Raw genomic sequence first — 19,651 nt, 5'->3', positions numbered from 1 at the left:
ATCGTGTAAATTGCTATATATACAATTGACAGTCTAAATAATTATAACTAATATAATTTACGGAGAACAAGACTCGAACTTAAATACAATAAAACAGAAACACTATCATGACTAAACTCAGCTAACTTGAATCTTCGACAATTCAGAGTAGAAACCCTTATTTTTTGCTGGCCAATGAGGTGAAAACTCATTCTTGGCCGAAGGAGCAAAGGAAAAAAAAACTTTGGAAGGGTATAACGGTAATCGACAAAGTTTATTACAATTGTTTTTTCTTTTTTTGGACTGCAAGTGCGTATTTAGAATTCGGAGAATTAGGATTTGGTGGTGAAAGTCTCTGTTTGTCTCTCTCCTCTCTCCTCTCTCCTCTCTCTCAAAGTCTGGAAGTCTCAAAAACACACTCAACCTGTAGCACACGAAAACCTCGTAAACCCTTTTCTTTCTCATTGATTTTTCACGAGTGACGCGAGCGAGTTGAGAAATGGCGACTCAGTTCCCGGACGATTTCAAGTGCCCGATTTCGCTCGAAATAATGTCCGACCCGGTTATACTCTCTTCGGGTCACACCTTTGATCGGGCCTCCATCCAACGCTGGCTTGACGCCGGCCACCGCACCTGCCCTATTACCAAATTGCCCCTTCCCGACCACCCTTCCCTCATCCCCAACCACGCCCTCCGCAGCCTGATTTCCAGTTATACCCTTCTCTCCCCTGCCAAATTACAACACCATCATCAACACCACCACCAATACCACCACCACCACCAACGCCACTGCCAACCCCCAACCCTAATCTCATCGCTCACTGCCCGAGCTTCAACCCTCGAGTCCAAGCTCGACTCGCTCGACCAGCTCGCACGCCTCTCCAAGCGCGACTCCGCCTTTCGCGCCAAACTCACCGAGTCAGGCGCCGTCTCGGCCGTCCTCAAGTGTGTTGACTCGGACGAGCCGCGCCTCCAAGAAAAGGCCCTAACTTTGCTGCTCAATGTCAGTTTGGACGACGATAACAAAGTGGGTCTTGTAGCCGAGGGAGCCATCGCTCGAATCGTAACGGTGCTGCAAGGCGGTTCCCCCAATAGCCGAGCCGTGGCGGCAACCATGTTGACGAGCTTAGCGGTTGTGGAGGTCAATAAGGCTACAATTGGGGCATACCCTTATGCAATTCGGGCGCTGGTTTCGCTTCTTAGGGACGGAAAAAGTCGAGAGAAGAAAGAGGCGGCTACGGCGCTTTACACCATCTGTTTGTTCCCGGATAATCGGCGCCGGGCCGTGGAATGTGGGGCGGTGTCGATTTTGATCCGAATTGCCGAATCGGGCCTGGAACGGGCTGTCGAAGTTCTGGGTCTATTGGCTAAGTGCAGGGAAGGTAGGGAAGAGATGGAGAGGTTTAATGGGTGTGTGGGGATATTAGTGAGGGTTTTGGAGAATGGAAGCTCAAGGGGGGTTCAATATGCGCTCCTTACTTTGAATTCACTCTGTTCTTTTAGTGAACCAATGTGTCTGGAAGCTAGAAATGAAGGGGTTTTGGCTATTTGTGTGGGTTTGGTTGAAAACGATAATGAAAGGATTCGAAAAAATGCTTCAAATTTGGTTCAGGTTCTTAGTGGTAACCATTCCATGAAGTGAATTGCCAGTGGAAATCTGAGAAGTGGTCGATTTTGCGGTTATAACTGTTGTCATCAGTGGAGGTGAGTTGGGTTTTTGGTTTATTGTTTCTCCTTTTGTTGGGATAGTTAATGTACAAAAAAAAAAGATTTAGATTTTTGTTGGGATATGGTTCTTTGTTTCTTGTACATTCTAAATAAGGTTACACAGATGAGCTAGCTTTCTGTTGTTGAAGTTTGTATTATGACCGTTTCAAAATGGGTATCCCAATTGTAATTTGCCTCAGCTTATAGAATTTTATTGGTTTCACATAAATGAATCCTCTGTACTATCTTAGATACTTCCATGCCAGCTCATAGTTTTCGAATACCTTGATTGACGAACTTACATGTTTTTTGTTGTAAGAACTTATAACTCGAGAGTCCATTTATAGTAGGAAATCTTATCCCATACGACTAGATCCAGCAGTGATTCACATATGTAAACGCTAGTGTTAAAAGTGAACCAAGTAAATCAACAGTTACGAAAAGTGTTCGTATGGGAGATGAATGATGAATCTCTACTATTGGATTTTCCTAAACGGTTTATGATTAGATTGTAGAAAGTAAGGAAAATTTAGTCAATGGCATTCTTTTAGAAATGATGAGATCTAGGAAGGGTTACGCGAGGAAAGTACTTTACAAGTTTCCCATGCAACCTTCGTGGGTATATATATTGTCAGTGGTTGTGGTGATCAGGAACTCTCAATGTTTTTCATGTGTGTACATAGGAATGCTTTCACATTTCCAATCAGAGGTCCTTCTGATTCTCATGCCTTTATTCCTGTGCATAAATGGCCAAGATTTCTTAGGATGCTTATTACTTAAACACAGTTTCAGTTTAGAGAGTAATTACTTATACATGACGTAATCCTAGCTTCTTATGCATGCATAAATGAAAACACTTAAGAGACAAGTCCTTGAATGCTTCACATCTCACATGATTCTTATGTTTTGGATATTTTGATTATGAATCATAAACAAGAGCAAGAAGTTGAATTTTTGTTGGACAAATAAATTTGTAGGAGTTTCATTGGATTCTCCTTAGTTATTTTTGTTCACCTTCTTGTATGGATATAGTCAGTATGCAATGGCAGCTTAGGAATCTATCATAAAGTATTGCTCTCATATACCACCAGTTGCCCTTTCTTTTTTTAAGTTATGGTTCATATGTCATGTGATTGACATTGCAATATGCGCTGAGGGGTTACAGGCTAACTCTCGATCTGGTGCACATATGAACATAATTTTATGTTGTACAATCTGGCACTAATTTCATTGTTTGTGAAAACAGTTTTGGAAGGAATAGAACTATTAATGGATTGTGTCTTTGCAATACTTATTTCTTTTCAACTTTGTTCCTGTAAAAATATGAGGTATGATGTAAATTGACCTGCTGTAGGCTTAAGCCATAATATGTCTTCCTAACTCATGGTAATAGGGAGGCTGTTTGAAATGCTAAGGGAAAATTTCACTTATCCACTGCTTTTTCTCCTGAATTCAAGGGTATCTTTAGTGAGACATTTTGTATTTGGTCCTTTAATTTAATGTAATTGTAGTCTCTTTAGCTTGTGAGTGTTATTGTGCCAGACTTGTTGGGTTCTTAAGGCACAAACAATGAACTTCTCTGTAATGGCCTCTCATGTGTATTTTTTATGGCTGCTGCTATGACGTTGAATGAGAAGTGGTTGCTCAAGTAATTAACATCCCAGACTACTTGCTGCCATGAATTTTGAATGGTTTTGATGTATTTGCTTACCTAATGTCCTTATATGCTATTGCCTTGCAATATTGAAGATTGGTGACTCAGCATGCTAGAGCTTTAATCTAATATGCTGTGTGCTGAAATCAGCTGCATATCTTTTATGTGAATAGATAGCCAGTTAAACGTCGATATTTGAATTGAGTGCAGCATTCTATGAAGTTAAACGTCGATATTTGAATTGAGTGCAGCATTCTATGATCTTTCCCTTGGAAGAAATATGTCATGGAAACTTCCAACATATGCAATAATGGAGGCTCTTTTTGCATATCCGGTCTTCAGCACAGATTGAGGCATGCTTAAATGGAAAGTGAGGAATTGATTGGTTTTATATGTAAAATATCATCCATGTGCAAGGTATGGATGCCTTCCACTTTATTTAATCTTCTTCCCCAATACTGTTCCGGAATGAGGAGATCAATCAAGTATTGAGTTGTGGGGTTGCTTCAGATTCGGATACTCTGCTAGTGATGTTGGTTTTATCTGATACAATACAAGGCTCTTTGGTCAGCCCCTGTTTGGTTGGTACCTGGTAGGTTATTTAAAGTTGATTCTTGTATGTATTTTCTTTCAGGGATAAATGTTTCTTCTTCTTCCATTTGAAGCAGAGCATAGGAGCTTGTTAAATAATTTTAATTTCATGGACAGCCGCCTCTACTACTCAAAGTTGACCTTGTTTTATATTTTTGTCCAGGGCCCGCTGAACATATAATGAATGATAGATATGTCTTTGGTGGAGCAGTCGCTGCCGGCCTCTTTCGTTCATTCATTCATAATAAATGTATGTAATGGATAGATATAATTAATTGTTATATGTGGAACTAGCTTGCTTTTTGTCTAGTGGTTGTAATTTTGGGAACAACATGACACGCATGATGCAGAACTTGCTTAGTATGTAATTAACACGAAAATGTATGTTTGTGTTGGAGATTTACGTATAATGCCATGCCGTGCTGTGTTCTTGTTTAGTTTAGTTTTACTTATTTAGAGTGAATGTCATTTATATGAGATTTGAGCACAAGTCTAGCGGACATGTTTCTGAATAGGACTATTTGGATATTCATGGGATCTAGCAGCACTTAGTGAAAATGAAACACTCTCCGGCCAGAATTGGACTTTTGGCCCACATACCTAGAAGCACATTCTGAGTTTCTGTTGGATATGAATTTTCAGCCCAAAACTTTTTTGGTCACTTGATTTGTTTGCTTCTTCTTCAATTTGGATGCCGATTCTCAAACAAACACATGAACCATTTGACTTAAGGGGGCAGTGTTGGTGGTTGACCAAACCAAAGGAATGATTGCATTATTGCAGGTAGCTAACTTCTGCCTAACGCAAAAAAGAAAAAAAGAAAAAGATGGTGTGGTTGTGACTTGTGACTTGTGACTTGTGAATAGTGAAAACAGTGAATAACCCCAGCAAGCACTGAACAGGGAAAAGGACGAAGAAACAAACACCAACAAAAAGCCAAAGCCATAATAATTATGGAGTAGAAGATTCAGGTGGCACTTCTCCAGTACAATGGAGTTTTTCATAATGAATTGAGTAATTAATGAAAAAGATGGGATGAGACATTTGGTCTCCTCTGTCCTCTCTCTCTCTCTCTCTCTCTCTTGGATGGATCATGTATCTCATATTATATATGAATATGATGGGAGGGGGGTGAGGGTCCAGCATGCCATTTGTGGAGTAGCAAAAGCCATTTTTCAATTCTCCTACTCATGTCTGTCTGGTGTGGGGTTCCTTCCTTCCTTCCTTCCTTCCTTCCTTTGGTTGTTGGCTAGCGCATATCTTGGACAATTATATTAGGTACCGTAAGGGTAAGTTACTCTGACTTGTATGTATGATTATAATTTTGGTGGGTTATAAATTATAATAATGGCAGTGTTTTTCTAAATGCGTAATAAACTGGATGAAATTGATGAGGGAGGAAAGGAGGACAGCCCCTGGAATCGGATGATTGATTGGTAGGTACTAAGAAGAGAAAGCACGCTTCAAGACAAGAGCCATTGATGCCCTTTTCAGGTGTTTCCTCCAAAGAGATAGAGAGAGCAAGTTTTACAGCAAACCCAAAGACTCATCATTCTGTTCCTTGCATTTTCATGCCAAAATCATTTTATTTATTTACAAAGACTAATCAATTCAATCAAAGAAAGAAGGTTTCAAGCATTTTTTTTAAACTAGAAAAGAAAACCCTCCAAGTCCAAGGTCCAGGCTAAGGCTTGACCTTTATAAGCAATTCTTTTAGGGTATCGTATAAAATAGTACACACAGCACAGCAGCATGTCATTCATAAATAATGCTCCAATCCAAACTATCTATACCAGAAGAAGAATCTTCTTCTGGGCTTGTTATTGCAAAGTATTAATTGCTTCTTCTTCTTCTGCTACTAGTGGCATTGGCATCTACAAAGTCAAATGTCTCTCATGAGATGCATGCTGACCTTTCCTGCAAATTATAATAAATAAATGCATCACACTTCTCTTCTTTAAATCTGTATTCAATACACACACACTACAATCAATAGTGACATGCATAGCATATGCATCACCCATGACAATGGATTTGTGCTATGATGCTTCATCTGGTAAAACTCAACTTCTTTTCCTTTTTCTTTTAATAAAAAACCTTTGATAATCTACTAGCAAAATTTTAAATAAAGGGCTTGGTGCACCATATTAACTTATAAAGAAAACTATAAAATTATAGGATTTCGTGAGTGAAAATAGGGGTCGAATTTTCACCAAAATAAACACCAACCTTAACCAAATTACCATATAAGAAAGATGACTTGGGTTGAGGACATCTTTTGTACATTAATTACAAAAATGTGATAATTATCGATGTTTATCACAATGTTGAGAGAGTTTTGAAAATACAGAAATGCCGGCCGAAATATTTACACAAAGTAAATCAAATTTTGTAATGAAATACTCTAATAAAAGAAAATAAAATATCGAAAAATAATTATATGTATAAGGAAATACATCTTGGAGAGTAATCCATGACATCAACAATACCGTATATATTACGCGTCAAAAAACACCATCCACTAATGATGGAATAAGCTCTCCAATTAACAAAGACTAATCAATTCAATCAAAGGAAGTGTTTAGAAAATATACAAAGCTTGAGGCTTATGTTGCGTTTATAAATAGGGGTCCCCGTCTTGGTGCACCCTGTCAACTCTTCATTCACTCACAACACGCACAAAGCACAAAGCGCATACACAACAAACACACAGACTCAAACTCTTCCATCAATGGCCACCAAAGTCTACATTGTGTAAGTCCTCTCTCTCTCTCTCTCTCTCTCTCTCTCTCTCTCTCTCTCTGTGGGTGGACCTTGTTTTTAGTTGCTCTCCATGTATGCTTTCTGGGTTTTGTTTCTTTCATTAGCTTAAGTGAAGATATGATCTTTGATGAATAAAAGTGAAATCATTTCTGGGTTGATCCAGTTTGCTTCTTGGGAGGCGATGGGATGAGTTGTTGTGACTGAAGTAATTGAAAATATTGGCATTTTGTGGAGTTGGTGTGTGGAAATTTGCACTGGGCATTTTGTATTAACTTGTTATTGGGAAGAACTATCAATGGACCATTTAGCTGTAAATGATCTTTTACTTCTAAAAGGCTCTGTCTTTTGGATGTAAATAGCTGCCAAGGTTCCAGTTATTGAGTGTTAATTTACAAGAAAGTGTTAATTTGTTTCCTTAATCTCTCATATAAGTCCTTTTCTTTTTGGTTGTATTGTGGGATTGAGATGTCATTAGCTAAGTTTCACTACTGTTTAGGGTAGAAAGTGTTGCAGTTTTCTTATCTACCAATTGCTTTCAGTTCATCATCCCCTATAGATATTAGGGGAGAAATAAAGGTTGAAAGATTGAATTTTTATCTGCTCTCAAATAAAAGTGAGGTTGCAGTTCTTAGCCTAAAGCGCGTCTAGCTTGCATTCTTCTGGGTATTTTCCAATTTAGTTTTTTTTAAATCTTGTTTTTGGGGGCCTGGAGTGGGGTGAGGAGAGGGGAGACAGAGGCCTGTCTTTCTTTGATTTTCATGATTGATGCATGCAAGTGTCTAAACTTTACGTTACCGTGTGTTTTTCGTCAATATCTTGAAAAGAAGTGATTAGTAATTGAAAAAAAAATTGAAAGGCTTAAGGTTGAAGGAGACATTGTGCTGTTAACCAGCAACAACTGGAAAGTGATTGTGATACCTGACCTACCTTTTGAAATCATAACCAAGAGAGAGATGCAAGGCCTCTGCTTTTCTGCTTTATGTGGTCCCAGAATGCATCATTGTTGAGATTGCTCCTCTCTGTCCAAATTGATATGCAGATTAGTTCCTACCAATATAATCAGACGTATGCTTATGAATGGGCAGATTTGCTTCTGAACTGTTCTACATTTCTTCTATTTTACACTCTTGTGAAACACTTAAACCACTGTTATGTTTTGTCATGGAAAGTTAATTAAAAGCTGTCTCCTTTTGGTCATTGTGTATCCCCCACTGTGCACTTATTGATGTTTTGATACTGTCCAGTTACCACTATATCCTGGAATCAGGCCCAATTGAATGATAAACATTTTCTGTTGTGGTACTACAGAAATTGCATTTTTACCCAAAAATGTAAACCATTTCACAGCAGAGCTTTCTTTGTCCTTCCATTATATATCATGTACTGAAAGAATGTGATAAAAAATTTCGGGCACAAAATTAAGTTTCTTTCTTTTCGGGGGGTTTCCAAGGCTATTATTACAATATAATAATGGTTTTCACATGTTATATATACTAGTAGATATTTGAGTACATTTTTGAGAGCCCTCCTATGCATTTTACAGTTACTATTCTATGTATGGACATGTTGAGAAGCTGGCTGAAGAGATACTAAAAGGAGCTGCATCTGTGGAAGGAGTAGAAGCCAAACTATGGCAGGTATGATATTTTCATTTTATTTCATTGAATTGACACAGTAAATTACCAAAGCTACAGAAAGCATCTATTAGCCAGAAAACGACTTTTGAAATGTAGTTTTCCAATGAAGTCATATCAGTTCGAAAGTATAGTGAAGTTATCCCAGGAAATTGTTTGCTGGCTTTACCCCTTTGATAAACATGGACGCCCCTTACTGATTTTGGCACACAGCCGTGACGCCAACATTACTGATTGTGGTTAATTCCAAATTTACTTGTTCTTTCAAAATGACTAGTATGATCCTTGATGTTTAGAAACTAATCTTCTAGAATACATACTTGTGCAGAGTCGCTATCATGTGGCTTTGAGGCTAAGCTGACTTGAATTTGTAATCAAAATGGCTTAATTCTAGGAATTCTTTTACTGGGATCTTCAGCTTCATAGTGATTTGGGACTTGGTCTTTAAAAAGGACATCGTTTTCTCTTCAGAAAAAAAAACAAACAAACAAAAGGTGATTGCCTGATTCAATGTATTTGGCCTCTTGACAGGTAGCAGAAACACTGCAAGATGATGTTCTTGGAAAGATGGGTGCACCACCAAAGAGTGAAGTCCCTATAATTTCACCCAATGACCTTTCTGAGGCTGATGGGTTACTTTTCGGTTTCCCTACCAGATTTGGAATGATGGCTGCGCAATTTAAAGCATTTTTCGATTCAACTGGAGGTTTATGGAGAACCCAAGCACTTGCAGGCAAGCCTGCAGGAATTTTCTACAGCACTGGATCTCAAGGGGGTGGACAAGAGACTACGGCGTAAGTTTTCTGTAACAAGTCTTGCTTTCTGTTAGGTGTCTTCATCTATAACAAAAGAAAAGGAAAGAGACGGATTTCTTAATTTTTTTTTTCCTTCTCATTCTTTCCCTACTTTGTTGCAGTAATTTGACTTTCCTTGTCCTGTTTTTTGTTGTACTTGAAACTGTGCAGCTTGACAGCAATTACTCAGCTTGTTCACCATGGAATGGTCTTTGTGCCTATTGGATACTCATTTGGAGCTGGCATGTTCGAGATGGAGCAGATCAAGGGTGGTAGCCCCTATGGTGCAGGAACTTATGCTGGGGATGGCACAAGACAGCCTTCTGAGCTAGAACTACAACAAGCTTTCCACCAGGGAAAGTACTTCGCTGGCATTGCGAAAAAGCTTAAGGGCTCAACTGTCTGATTATGATCGAGTACACAATTGCTGTTCAGCATTTTTTATTTTCTTAATTCCCATTCCAGATTTCACTTTGCAACCTCATGTTTTCGTAAAAAATAATATGCACTTTGTCAAATACGTTTGTTGTAATGCGTTTTATATCGACTAAAACAGTGGCTATTACTAAAGATTAAAGTTTGTATACACTTTGCCCAAATCATCAGAGGCACGAGTGGCTAGCTTCATCTTCATGCATCTTGATGGGAAAATGTTGTGAAATATATGCATGATGAGTGGTCCTTGTGATCTGATCATATAATTTAGGACATTCCAGTTGTGATCATTCTATTTTATATTCACATAAATCCAATTTTATGCATAATAGGTGAGCCCAAATGACACAGTTAGCCCGATATCCAAAAGATTTGGGTGGGCCGAATGTTTGGGTGGCCCATAAATCCAATTGACTCTTGGATCTTTAAACTTGATTAAGAGCTTAATTAATTTAAGCTTTATGTTTGATATATATGTGATGTGCGAATGAATGGGTGGAAAAAAAGATTCAAAGTTGCAGAAAGAAATGAGCCTTTCTAAGCTGGAAAACGTCAAGCAGAAGACGAAAATAGAGCTTGGCATTGATTAGCCAAAACACGAAAAAGAAGTATAATTCCATTAAAGCAAAGATTGTATAATTGCTGGGAAGTCATACATTCACTTTCTTAACAGCACAATGATGCTAAGATGCTTTCCTTTTAAGTATTCCTTCTATGTTTCTTCTTGTAAATAAGTAACCATGACTTGAGATGAGAGAGTACCATTCCATACATACGCCAAAGCTCTTAAGAAAAATAAAAAGAATTCAATTCCATGGACTTCTCCAGACTCCAGCACAGAGAGAGAGAGAGAGAGAGAGAGAGAGAGAAGAACAAATGGTACTGATCCCGATGCTTGCTTCAAAGTATGGTATCACAGCCTTCAGCCGATCAATTCACAGGTCACAAAAAGATAAAAATAAAGTGGGCGCCAAGAGATACCAATATCTGCAATAGATTTTAACCATTAAAGTACCTTTCTTTTTTTTCCCTCTCATGATTAGCCATCTTTTATAGGGATTCTTCAATTTTAAGCTTCTTGGGCTTTGCGTATTACTTGATTAGCCTCTTCATCAATTGCCACCTTAATTAATCTCTCTCTCTCTCTCTCTCTCTCTCTCTCTCTCTCTCTCTCTATATATATATATATATATATATATATATATATACACACACACATATTGGTAAGATCAAGAATTTGTTCAAAGCAACTTTCAATCAACCTTGTTTTGGTATTTCCAGATTAACCTAATGTATATGGATATATGATTAGACTAAAATTTATGCTTATTAGACAGCACAAGTATCATATTAATGGAGGAAATTTGTTTCTGCTATATATACTTGCAATCTAAATCAGCAATGATTCTGAAAGTAACAATACATATATATATATGATGATACATCTGCTGCGCACTGTTTATGTTGGGAAAAGTGGGGAAAGCTTTCACCCCCATGCAGCCATGCTTTGACAGAAGTTCCATGTAATTATAAACACAAAAAAGCAAAATGAGTTATCAAACTGAGCTGGTTCGAGTTGTCACCAACGATAATATTGATTGTGGAGTCGTAGAAGTTGGAGATAATCATCACAAAATATAAGTGAATGTTCTTTTATCTCTCATAATTTGTTTATGTTGTCAGACATTTTTGTTTTTTAAGGGACCCTCGAAGGAACGAGGGAAACTTTATTGATAAAACGAAGAATTACAATGGGGAGAACAACACGCTTGACCCCGACACAAATCACATAATAGGGTGTCCTAAATAAGATCATGGGACACCTCAAACCAAATAAAGCTATCTACATTATGCAAACTGAATCGAGTAAGTCGGTGTGCAACACCATTTGCTTGCGTAAATTGAAAAAGATAGCTAGGAATTTATTTCTGAAGATGCTTTACATCTTCGACAATGGTACCAACGTTTTTTGAATAATCCTGTCCTACTCACTTTACGGCTGCAACCACCACAGCAGAGTCTCCTTCGAAGATGGGAGATGCAATCCCAAGTGACATATTGTTAGATAGTAAATCTTGGCAACACATTTATTCAACAATCAACTTGATAAATGACTTTGATTCGCATCTTATTAACGAGAAATTAATATTTTTCTCATCACAAATATATACATGCATCTATGAATATTGCCTTGAAATTAATTAGCACATAGAGCTACGTACTACTCTTATTCAGATGCACTTTAATTAGAATTATGTGGTCATTCTTTAGGAAAGAATAATACATATGCGAGACAGATAGAGCCGGTCGCCCACAAGCAACATGAGTGTGGCCGGTCGGCTCTTTCAATCTAGCAACTGAAGCTATATATATTATAGTTAATTGTTGATGGTTTTACACGCGCAAATACATGCACTCGCGCATGCACATCTCTTTCTGTCTCTCTCGCTATCTCTCACATGAGTCATGACCAGAAACCCTAAAAGCAGGAACAGTGGGCCGCCTTCTGACTTCCCACTACTACATTCCAAACAAATAATAAACAAATGAAAAAAGTTAAAACGCCAATGAAATAAGCTCCACTCACTCATCTTTCTCTTCGCTTCTTGATTCTTGAACAACATAAATTATATAAACAAATCAAAAACAATTTAAAATCGCTTTTATTTATCTGTATTTTCTTCTTTGAGATGATAAAAGGTGGTAGTTGGGTGGTGCCACCCCTGACAGCATTACATAAACAGGAACAAAAGGCAGCTCTTTATCCCCTCATCTGCTAAATTCAGCTATTGTCAACAACAACAACAACAACAACAAAAAATAACAACTCTTCCTAAACTAATGTCGACTTCCGCTAAATTTAGCACCTGTTCCTGTTCCCAACCCCCCTCTCTAACTAATAATTAATAGTAATATTGGGTTTTTACATAATAATTTCATTAATGGTCACTAATTAATCACTTGCTAGCCTACATGGATCATTAGCTCTGGCTTGTAGAAAACCAGTTCCATTAAATTTTTATTGGTAGATAACTTAGGCACCCTTGGGCCTAAGCTTGGCTCTCCCTCTTCTCTTGTGATGGATGGATTGATCACCTGAAAGTTGCTCCAAATGTCGGTGTCCAAAAATCAGTCGTCTCATTAGCAACCGGGAAGGTGCTTGAAATCGGAACCAAGCACAGTCCTCGGCTTTTTAGATCGTGTTTTGCTCCTTCTGCCTCCTTCATTTTATGATCACTACCCTGTTGGTGTTGCATGGGGGCTCCATTTTTCATATATGGAGTGCTTAAAACCTGAAATTACATGAATTAAACAAAACGTTCAACGACTAGCTAGCAATCGTAATTAAGATCAGCCTCCAAAACTAGGGTTTACAAAGAAGGAAAAAAAAAAAAAAAGAAGAAGAGGAAGATACTAAAGGAACATACACTGACTTGTTCGTGGAGGAATTTGATGTACTCAATAGCTTCGTGAAGGACAGAAGCTGTATCAGTCTGGAAAAGAAAAAAGACAACAAAAAGGAATGAAGGTAAGTTTGAATAATTCCTTTGATATTTTACAAATTAGTAAAGTTTGTTCTTGAAAAAGTAGAGAAACAAAACTCCAAAACTTCACCTTTCCGAAAGGCGAAACCAATTGCTGGAGAGCAGTAATCCGGTCCCCGAGCTTCTCTTTCCGAACCTAATCAACAGGGGAAAAGAAAAAAAAAAGAACCTTTAATTAAATTAAAAAGGAAACATCAAAAATCACTTTGGCAAAGAGAAAGCAAGCTCCTCGATCGATGGCTGCTGCCAAAAGCTTGATTGGATGTGTCGTACCTTAAAAGTCGGTAAGGGTGAAGGTGTTTCAATTCGAGCTCTTTTGAATACAGGTTCACAGCTGCTCATGCTGCTCCCACTTTTCTTTACAACAGAGTTTGAGTCTTGAACATCCTCATTAGTATTGCCCTGAAATTTCAACATCCAAATCATTACCCTTAAATCATAACCTACCTAGCTAAATACATAACCTACCTAGCTATATACATATATATATATATATGCTAATAAATACTAAAAATTTAATTAATTACCTTGGGAGTAAAGTTGTGGGAATTAGGTTTGTGTTCATGAACTAGTGCTGAAGAGGCAGGTGCTGTATATTGTGATTGTGAGGAGGAAAAAAGGCCATTACTAGATCGAATACTATTGCCATGATTTAGAGCGGTGGCAGCTGGGGTGTTCCAGAAGGGTGTGTTAATATTATTGGGAAAGTGCAAGCCGCCGCCGCCACCACCAGGTTGTAATTGCTTTGGCAGTGATACTGCTGAGGGCCTTAGGCAGCTGCTAGAAGAGTATCTGGGTGGCCAACAAGAACTAGTAGGAGAAGGAGGTAACAATAAGTCATTTGAAAAGTGATTATTGTTGAAAAGTGATTGTTGGGGTTGGGGTTGGGATACTTCAGAATCAAATATACTTTGCAACAATGTTGAGGGGAAGCCATAGGAATTAGCAGCTGAGGATGATGAAGTTATGGGAAAGCCAGAAGAAGATGATGAGCCTAATTGGTCCAAAGAAAAATCTTGACTCATGGGCTTGAAACCATCTATTAGAGATGACGAATCTTCATCAACACCTACACCTTCTTGGAGCATAGAATTATGAAAATTGCTCTCAGCTCTTCCACCACCACTACGACTTCTGCAAGAAAAAAACAAAAACCTAACTCATATTAATTCACTTTCCCAATATCATTAGAGTTCAACATATTGACTTCATTTTCTGAAGTAGTGAACACAACAAATTAATTAAGGGTGTTGAATCCTCATGCATGAATTTTAACTATAAGAGAAGTGGATGTTTAGCTAGAGAATTGAAATTGAACTTACAGGAGCAAAGCTTGGTTCAAATCTGAGGGTGTTGACGACGGGGAAGATGAATGATCAAAACCTATCATTTGCAAGGTGGAATCAATCAGAAAACTACCAGAATTAGTATGCTGATGATCATCATCATGATCAGAAACCGAGTTATTAATCTCACCACAAGAAGACCTTGATGCCTTGATGTCCACCATGTCATTTGGGCAGCCAAAGCTCCCTATATGATCATTAAACCCCACAGAACACGGCGACGCCACCAGCGCGTGTCTCGATGTGTTCCACCAGCTGCTGCCACAAATCCCGGCCTGAAACTCCTCCGCCATGATATTATTAAGCTCAAAAGTTATATTATATATCTTTGGCTTAACTTGCTTCCTTGTGTATTTTTGACTCTCACGTAGGAGAACTCAGTTTTATATATCATAAGAGAGAGAGAGAGAGAGAGAGAGAGAGAGAGAGAGGCTATGGCTATTAGCAAATATGAAATATATTATGCTTTTGTTGTGAGCTTTGCAGAGTTGCAATTTATATATCAAACGGTTAGGGGTACGGACAGAAGTTGGAAATTATTTACGGGAATCCGGTTGACATTTCTTTTTCTTTTTCTTTCTTTGTTGAAGGGAGATGATTGGACAAATGAGAGAGAGCATTCTGAATCGAATTTTCTTTTAGCTTTGAAATTGCTTAGTATTTTGTTTTAGTATTATTATTATTATTATTCTTGGTTTATCCATATTTTTATGCCTTCTCTCTTGCTTTTCGGTTTATATAGTTATTTTATTCTATTGTTTATGATGTCTGTGTGGAAAAATTCTTCTTACTTACGAATAAAGGGATGATGATGATGGTGTTTGATCTGACTGACACCTCACTGTTTTGGACGAATAATTTGCAACTTCTTCATTGTATTTGTTGAAATCCGACGGCTGAAACTTGTTGTGAGTTTTTGAATTATAATAATTCATAAGTCCAATCCCCAGAATAAATCTTCAGATTTTCGGACCCATGCCCATGGGGGACTACATGGACCACGTATATGATGATTATGGGTTACGCTTCTGTCTTCTGAAATTTTCTGATATCCCACCACCTCACTATTATCATCTTCATTTTCTAATTGAGATTGACACATCCAAACCAAAGGGATTTAATTATATGTTCAAACACTTGAGTTGGGTCCGAAGAAGCAACAAAAAAAATATATGTATATATCTGATCACCACAAAGATCAACAGAGGATAAGAATTTCAACCCAACCCAACAAGTTTGGGACTTAGAATTTCAGTAAAGTCAGCAAGTTGTGGGTAAGCGCAGTTGACTTGACAATGAATTGATTAATCTGCTGCTCAATTTTTTCCACAACCAAGTCTGATCGATATTTACGAATTTGGATCCCCTTAACTTGCAGCAGAGCATCAAGTAGAAGCAAGCACTTACCTTAAACTCACGAGTGTCGGTGTAGAGCACTATGTCCGACTCATTGCATTCAAGTTCGAATCCCTACATTTTTTAGTAATTAAAGAAGAAAAACTCATAAGGACCACACAAAATGAATATTCCCGGTGGCGGTCAATTATTAGTGCAAAGTTGCAGGTACGATATCGGTTGGTTCAATTTGGATATCATTCTCAACTAACCAAAAACACAAGCTTTTACGGCCCATATATCTTGAACATTTGCTCACTGGTCACAACTTGTTCAAAAAGCTGTGGACATCGTCGGATGTACCATCTCAAATTTCTGCACGAAAACATTAAGAAAATGGTTGACTTTATTATATTGAAATGAAAATTCAAAAGGGATGTTAGGTCAGATCCATGAGTTTCCGCAGCTGCTTTCCTTAGTATATATAGTAATGTAAAGAAGCAAATCTATTTTGACAGTGATTCATTCTGCTGATCCTCGTTCCTTCCTAACAACTTTGTCAGCGTCGACAAACGTGTAAAATTAATCATACAAACTTGTGTATAGAGATAAGATAGCTTCACTGTTTTTTTTTTAATTTAAAAAAAAAAATTACATTTTATAATGGACCACAGCCTAATTCTTATTTTATTTTTATTCTTTTGCAATTCGATGGTACATTTTAATACAATGGACCACTGCCTAATATTGACTTCAACTTCCATCAAAAATCTGCGTTGACTACTAAAATCGTCAATATTTGATGTAATTGGTTATATTTCAACTCAATCTTCTCGCAAAATAAATAATAACTACATTTTAAAATCATTCGGAAAAGTAAAGGACCTAATATAGTGGTTTGGATTATTATTCTTTCAGGCAAGGCTTTGGGTTCGAGTTATAGCATCTGTGTAGTGTGTGTGAGTTTAGTACACTATCATTCCTTTCAATAGAAAAGATCCTTAAAATAAATAAATAAAAAGTTTTTCTATTTAAACCCTACATTTTTCTTTATTCACCCCAATACTTAAATCATTAAGCTCTTAAGTTTTATTATTATGTAAAAAGATAAAAAATGTCATCCAACTTAATACTTAACCCCTAGTACATCTATATACACACCCCACCAATTTTCATATTAAGTTTTAGAAAAACACAAACTCCTTTACACCCTAGTGCAAGATTACTCTTCTCTTTCAATCCAAGAAACCTACTACACTATCATCTTCTCTTCACAAACACATTTGAAAACAATGTTTTTATCTCTTTAAGTAATGTGAGGTTAAGATAAACTTAGAGTGGTAAGGAGCAAGATAGCAAGGTGTCGGGTGTCGGGTGTCGGGTGTGAGGTTGATGAGTTTTTTTATTTTATTTTTCTGATGGGTGTGTATTTAGAGGTAGTTCGTAAAGATAATGAGGTTTTCTTAAAAATTGTGAAAATTTGAATTTAGCAGTTTGGGTGAACTTAGAATATAGGGTGAACAAAGAGAAATACGAGGTTTAAATAGAAAAATGAAGAAAGAAAAAAAACCATTCAGAAAAAGAAAAAAAAAATTTTGATTGAAACAAATTAACGATCCGGCTTGTTCTTTTATAAAGAACCTGGCAGCTTGATTTAAATAATTAGTAATTAATTAACTGGTTACGCATCATGATTTGGCAAGCTAAGATGGGTCAACCTGGGACCCAGGCGAGCAGGCGCGCGTGCGTGGACAAGTGGGGCCTCTGTAGAGCTAGGCTGGCTGAGCTTGTACAAAGAGAGTCAAAGGGTGAGACTTGAGATTGAGAACGACAGTGGGACAAGGGGTTTTCCTTCAAATCATTTCGGGTGGCTGACACGTAGCCATCTTCCCCACCTGCCGTCTAATCACAGCCGTGTATTTTAATAACCAAATCGTGCGGTTTTCCACAGCGAATCCGCACCCACCGTCTTGTGGGAGCCAGATTCTGACATGGGCGGTATACACTTTTTAAAAATAAATAATAAAAAGAAAAGTTGTGCAATTCAAATCCAAAACGTGGTATTCCTTCACATTTTGTACCCTTGAAAAATGAATCTCAGCCAGCCACAGAATAAATTAAACTATTTTTTTAAAGCATATATTCAACTGGTAATGCTGCTTGCAGACTTCATATTTTTATGTATCTCTAATTTCAAAAACTATTTTTCTATAGTTATTTTTTTTATTAGTTCTTATACTTGCAGCAATTTGATAACTATTTTATTTTTTTGCTAGAGTATATAGAAAAATAAGAGTGAGAATTGGAGAGAAGAGTAACAAAAGTAAAAAAAAAAAAAAAAAAACTTGAATGTGAAAACAATTTCAAATAAATTTCAATTTTTAATTTTAAAGAATCGGCTTAATGAGTTAAGAGAGAGGAGAGAGTCGGCTTGCAGTTGAGGGGAAGACACGTTCCACTAAATGATAAAGAAAAGGAAATTAGGTCACAGCCATCCAATTCCAACTCTTGGATTTTCTTCTTGTATTCTTTTGCATTCAGAAATGTTCCTTCCCTTCCTCTAGAAAATGACCACTTTGGACCCTCATGCTCATGTCATGTCCTGCGACTCTCTCTCTCTCTCTAGTCTCTACCACACCCCAAATGGTTTGTTCTTAATTATAATAGATTAATATTAGTTAGCGAAAATTAAGTTTTGTATAATGCTTCATAATCCCTAATTAGGATAAGGCGCGTAGGCATTTTTAGGGTTATCTTAAAGATTTAAAAACAAAAAACAAAGCACTTATTGTATATGGTCCATTAGCACTTATTCATCTGTTTTATATGTTTATTATAAATCATAATACGCCCTTAATCCTTGCCCAATTCTTATATACACATACAATTATATGATCAATTATTATTTCATATAGGCAATTATACGAAGTTGTCATGCTGAGCTCATCTTGAGGTGTGCACGAAAATTAAAAGTAAATTTTATATATATATATATATATAATAAAATAAAAAATCACATGTGTAGAGACTCTAGGATAGTACCATGGGATCACGTGGCGTGCCCAATGAAAAACATGGAGGAGAAAAAAACACAAGAAGAAGATGGGAAAAATGAGAAATTGAAAGAAGAAAAGAAAACGAGTTTGTGTGGCTACCAGTTGACCGTAAGTGAAGTAATTTGAGTCCAATCTAAGGGAGTGGACCATTTGTTTTGTAAATCAAACGTGTTTGCTTGGCTATCTATCCTTAGTCAACCACCTCAAACTAATAACTAAAACACGCACCATATTCAGATGAGAGCCGTCCAATATTCTAATAATAAATTCAATTGCATATAGATATATATATTTTGAATTACCTCTTTATGCTTTTTTAATTATTTATAATAGCATCTGCATGATAATAACGTGTGCACATTCGCATATATGAAACGAAAAACAAAGGCAGCCACTAATGGTTTGGAGGCAGGCACAACACAAACACAATACATTGATTATATATGCTTTTCTTAGTAACCAATATTGTATTGAAGATGTGGGAGATAAGGCATGTTCAATGGAAGAATGATTAAAGTGCAAATTAAAAGCTCTAAACATTGCTTTTTTCGTGCAGTCCTCCTACTTGTTATTTCACCATCTGGATTGAGTAGCTTTTTAATTAATTTATCTTTTTAATTAGTCCTCACCTACTCTCTCTCTCTCTCTCTCTCTCTCTCTCTCTCTCTCTCTCTCTCTCTCTCTCTCTCTCTCTCTCTCTCTCTCTCTCTCTCTCTCTCTCATATGCATTATCCAAAATGCGATCCTATTCTAAATGAGGTTTTGTTCCCTCCCTCCATGGCCATCTCTCTCTTTTAAAGCGAGATTGACTT

General features: G+C 37.2%; 3 protein-coding genes across 7 annotated transcripts; 2 read left to right on the top strand and 1 right to left on the bottom strand.

Annotated features, from left to right (window-relative positions):
- LOC18778837 (U-box domain-containing protein 8) lies at positions 214 to 4,368 on the top strand. 3 transcript variants are annotated; one of them, XM_020562572.1, is made up of 4 exons: positions 215 to 1,683; positions 3,592 to 3,757; positions 3,851 to 3,932; positions 4,095 to 4,368. In XM_020562572.1, exon 1 carries the CDS (start codon positions 479 to 481, stop codon positions 1,619 to 1,621), a length of 1,143 nt encoding a protein of 380 aa, XP_020418161.1. In that variant the 5' UTR covers positions 215 to 478; the 3' UTR covers positions 1,622 to 1,683; positions 3,592 to 3,757; positions 3,851 to 3,932; positions 4,095 to 4,368. The 3 variants fall into 3 exon arrangements, with proteins under 3 accessions (XP_020418160.1, XP_020418161.1, XP_020418159.1); XM_020562571.1 differs by having other exon boundaries at positions 214 to 1,683; positions 3,551 to 3,932; XM_020562570.1 differs by having other exon boundaries at positions 3,592 to 3,932.
- Positions 6,519 to 9,847, top strand: LOC18778470 (NAD(P)H dehydrogenase (quinone) FQR1). The gene is made up of 4 exons (XM_007212006.2): positions 6,519 to 6,685; positions 8,238 to 8,331; positions 8,860 to 9,122; positions 9,294 to 9,847. Exons 1-4 carry the CDS (start codon positions 6,663 to 6,665, stop codon positions 9,526 to 9,528), a joined length of 615 nt encoding a protein of 204 aa, XP_007212068.1. The 5' UTR covers positions 6,519 to 6,662; the 3' UTR covers positions 9,529 to 9,847.
- LOC18779911 (transcription factor bHLH112) lies at positions 12,190 to 15,233 on the bottom strand. Of its 3 annotated transcripts, none has more exons than XM_020563239.1 (7): positions 14,579 to 15,232; positions 14,425 to 14,485; positions 13,630 to 14,236; positions 13,376 to 13,504; positions 13,173 to 13,238; positions 12,992 to 13,051; positions 12,190 to 12,850 (listed from the first exon to the last, which is right to left on the bottom strand). In XM_020563239.1, exons 1-7 carry the CDS (start codon positions 14,739 to 14,741, stop codon positions 12,650 to 12,652), a joined length of 1,287 nt encoding a protein of 428 aa, XP_020418828.1. In that variant the 5' UTR covers positions 14,742 to 15,232; the 3' UTR covers positions 12,190 to 12,649. The 3 variants fall into 3 exon arrangements, with proteins under 3 accessions (XP_020418828.1, XP_020418827.1, XP_020418826.1); XM_020563238.1 differs by having other exon boundaries at positions 12,986 to 13,051; positions 14,579 to 15,228; XM_020563237.1 differs by having other exon boundaries at positions 12,986 to 13,051; positions 14,425 to 15,233.

The sequence above is a fragment of the Prunus persica genome, chromosome G4 (genome assembly GCF_000346465.2).
Source record: "Prunus persica cultivar Lovell chromosome G4, Prunus_persica_NCBIv2, whole genome shotgun sequence".
Lineage (NCBI taxonomy): Eukaryota > Viridiplantae > Streptophyta > Magnoliopsida > Rosales > Rosaceae > Prunus > Prunus persica.
The sequence above is the reverse complement of the archived record's forward strand: the minus strand, read 5'-3'. Positions and strand labels throughout refer to the sequence as shown.

Coding starts and splice junctions, on each gene's coding strand:
- LOC18778837 (XM_020562571.1), top strand. CDS start 479: ATGGCGACTCAGTTCCCGGACGATTTCAAGTGCCCGATTTCGCTCGAA.
- LOC18778470 (XM_007212006.2), top strand. CDS start 6,663: ATGGCCACCAAAGTCTACATTGT. Junction 6,686..8,237: donor GCCACCAAAGTCTACATTGT/GTAAGTCCTCTC, acceptor TGCATTTTACAG/TTACTATTCTATGTATGGAC. Junction 8,332..8,859: donor TAGAAGCCAAACTATGGCAG/GTATGATATTTT, acceptor GCCTCTTGACAG/GTAGCAGAAACACTGCAAGA.
- LOC18779911 (XM_020563237.1), bottom strand. CDS start 14,741: ATGGCGGAGGAGTTTCAGGCCGGGATTTGTGGCAGCAGCTGGTGGAAC. Junction 13,505..13,629: donor CCCACAACTTTACTCCCAAG/GTAATTAATTAA, acceptor TTGAAATTTCAG/GGCAATACTAATGAGGATGT. Junction 13,239..13,375: donor CACCCTTACCGACTTTTAAG/GTACGACACATC, acceptor CCTGTTGATTAG/GTTCGGAAAGAGAAGCTCGG.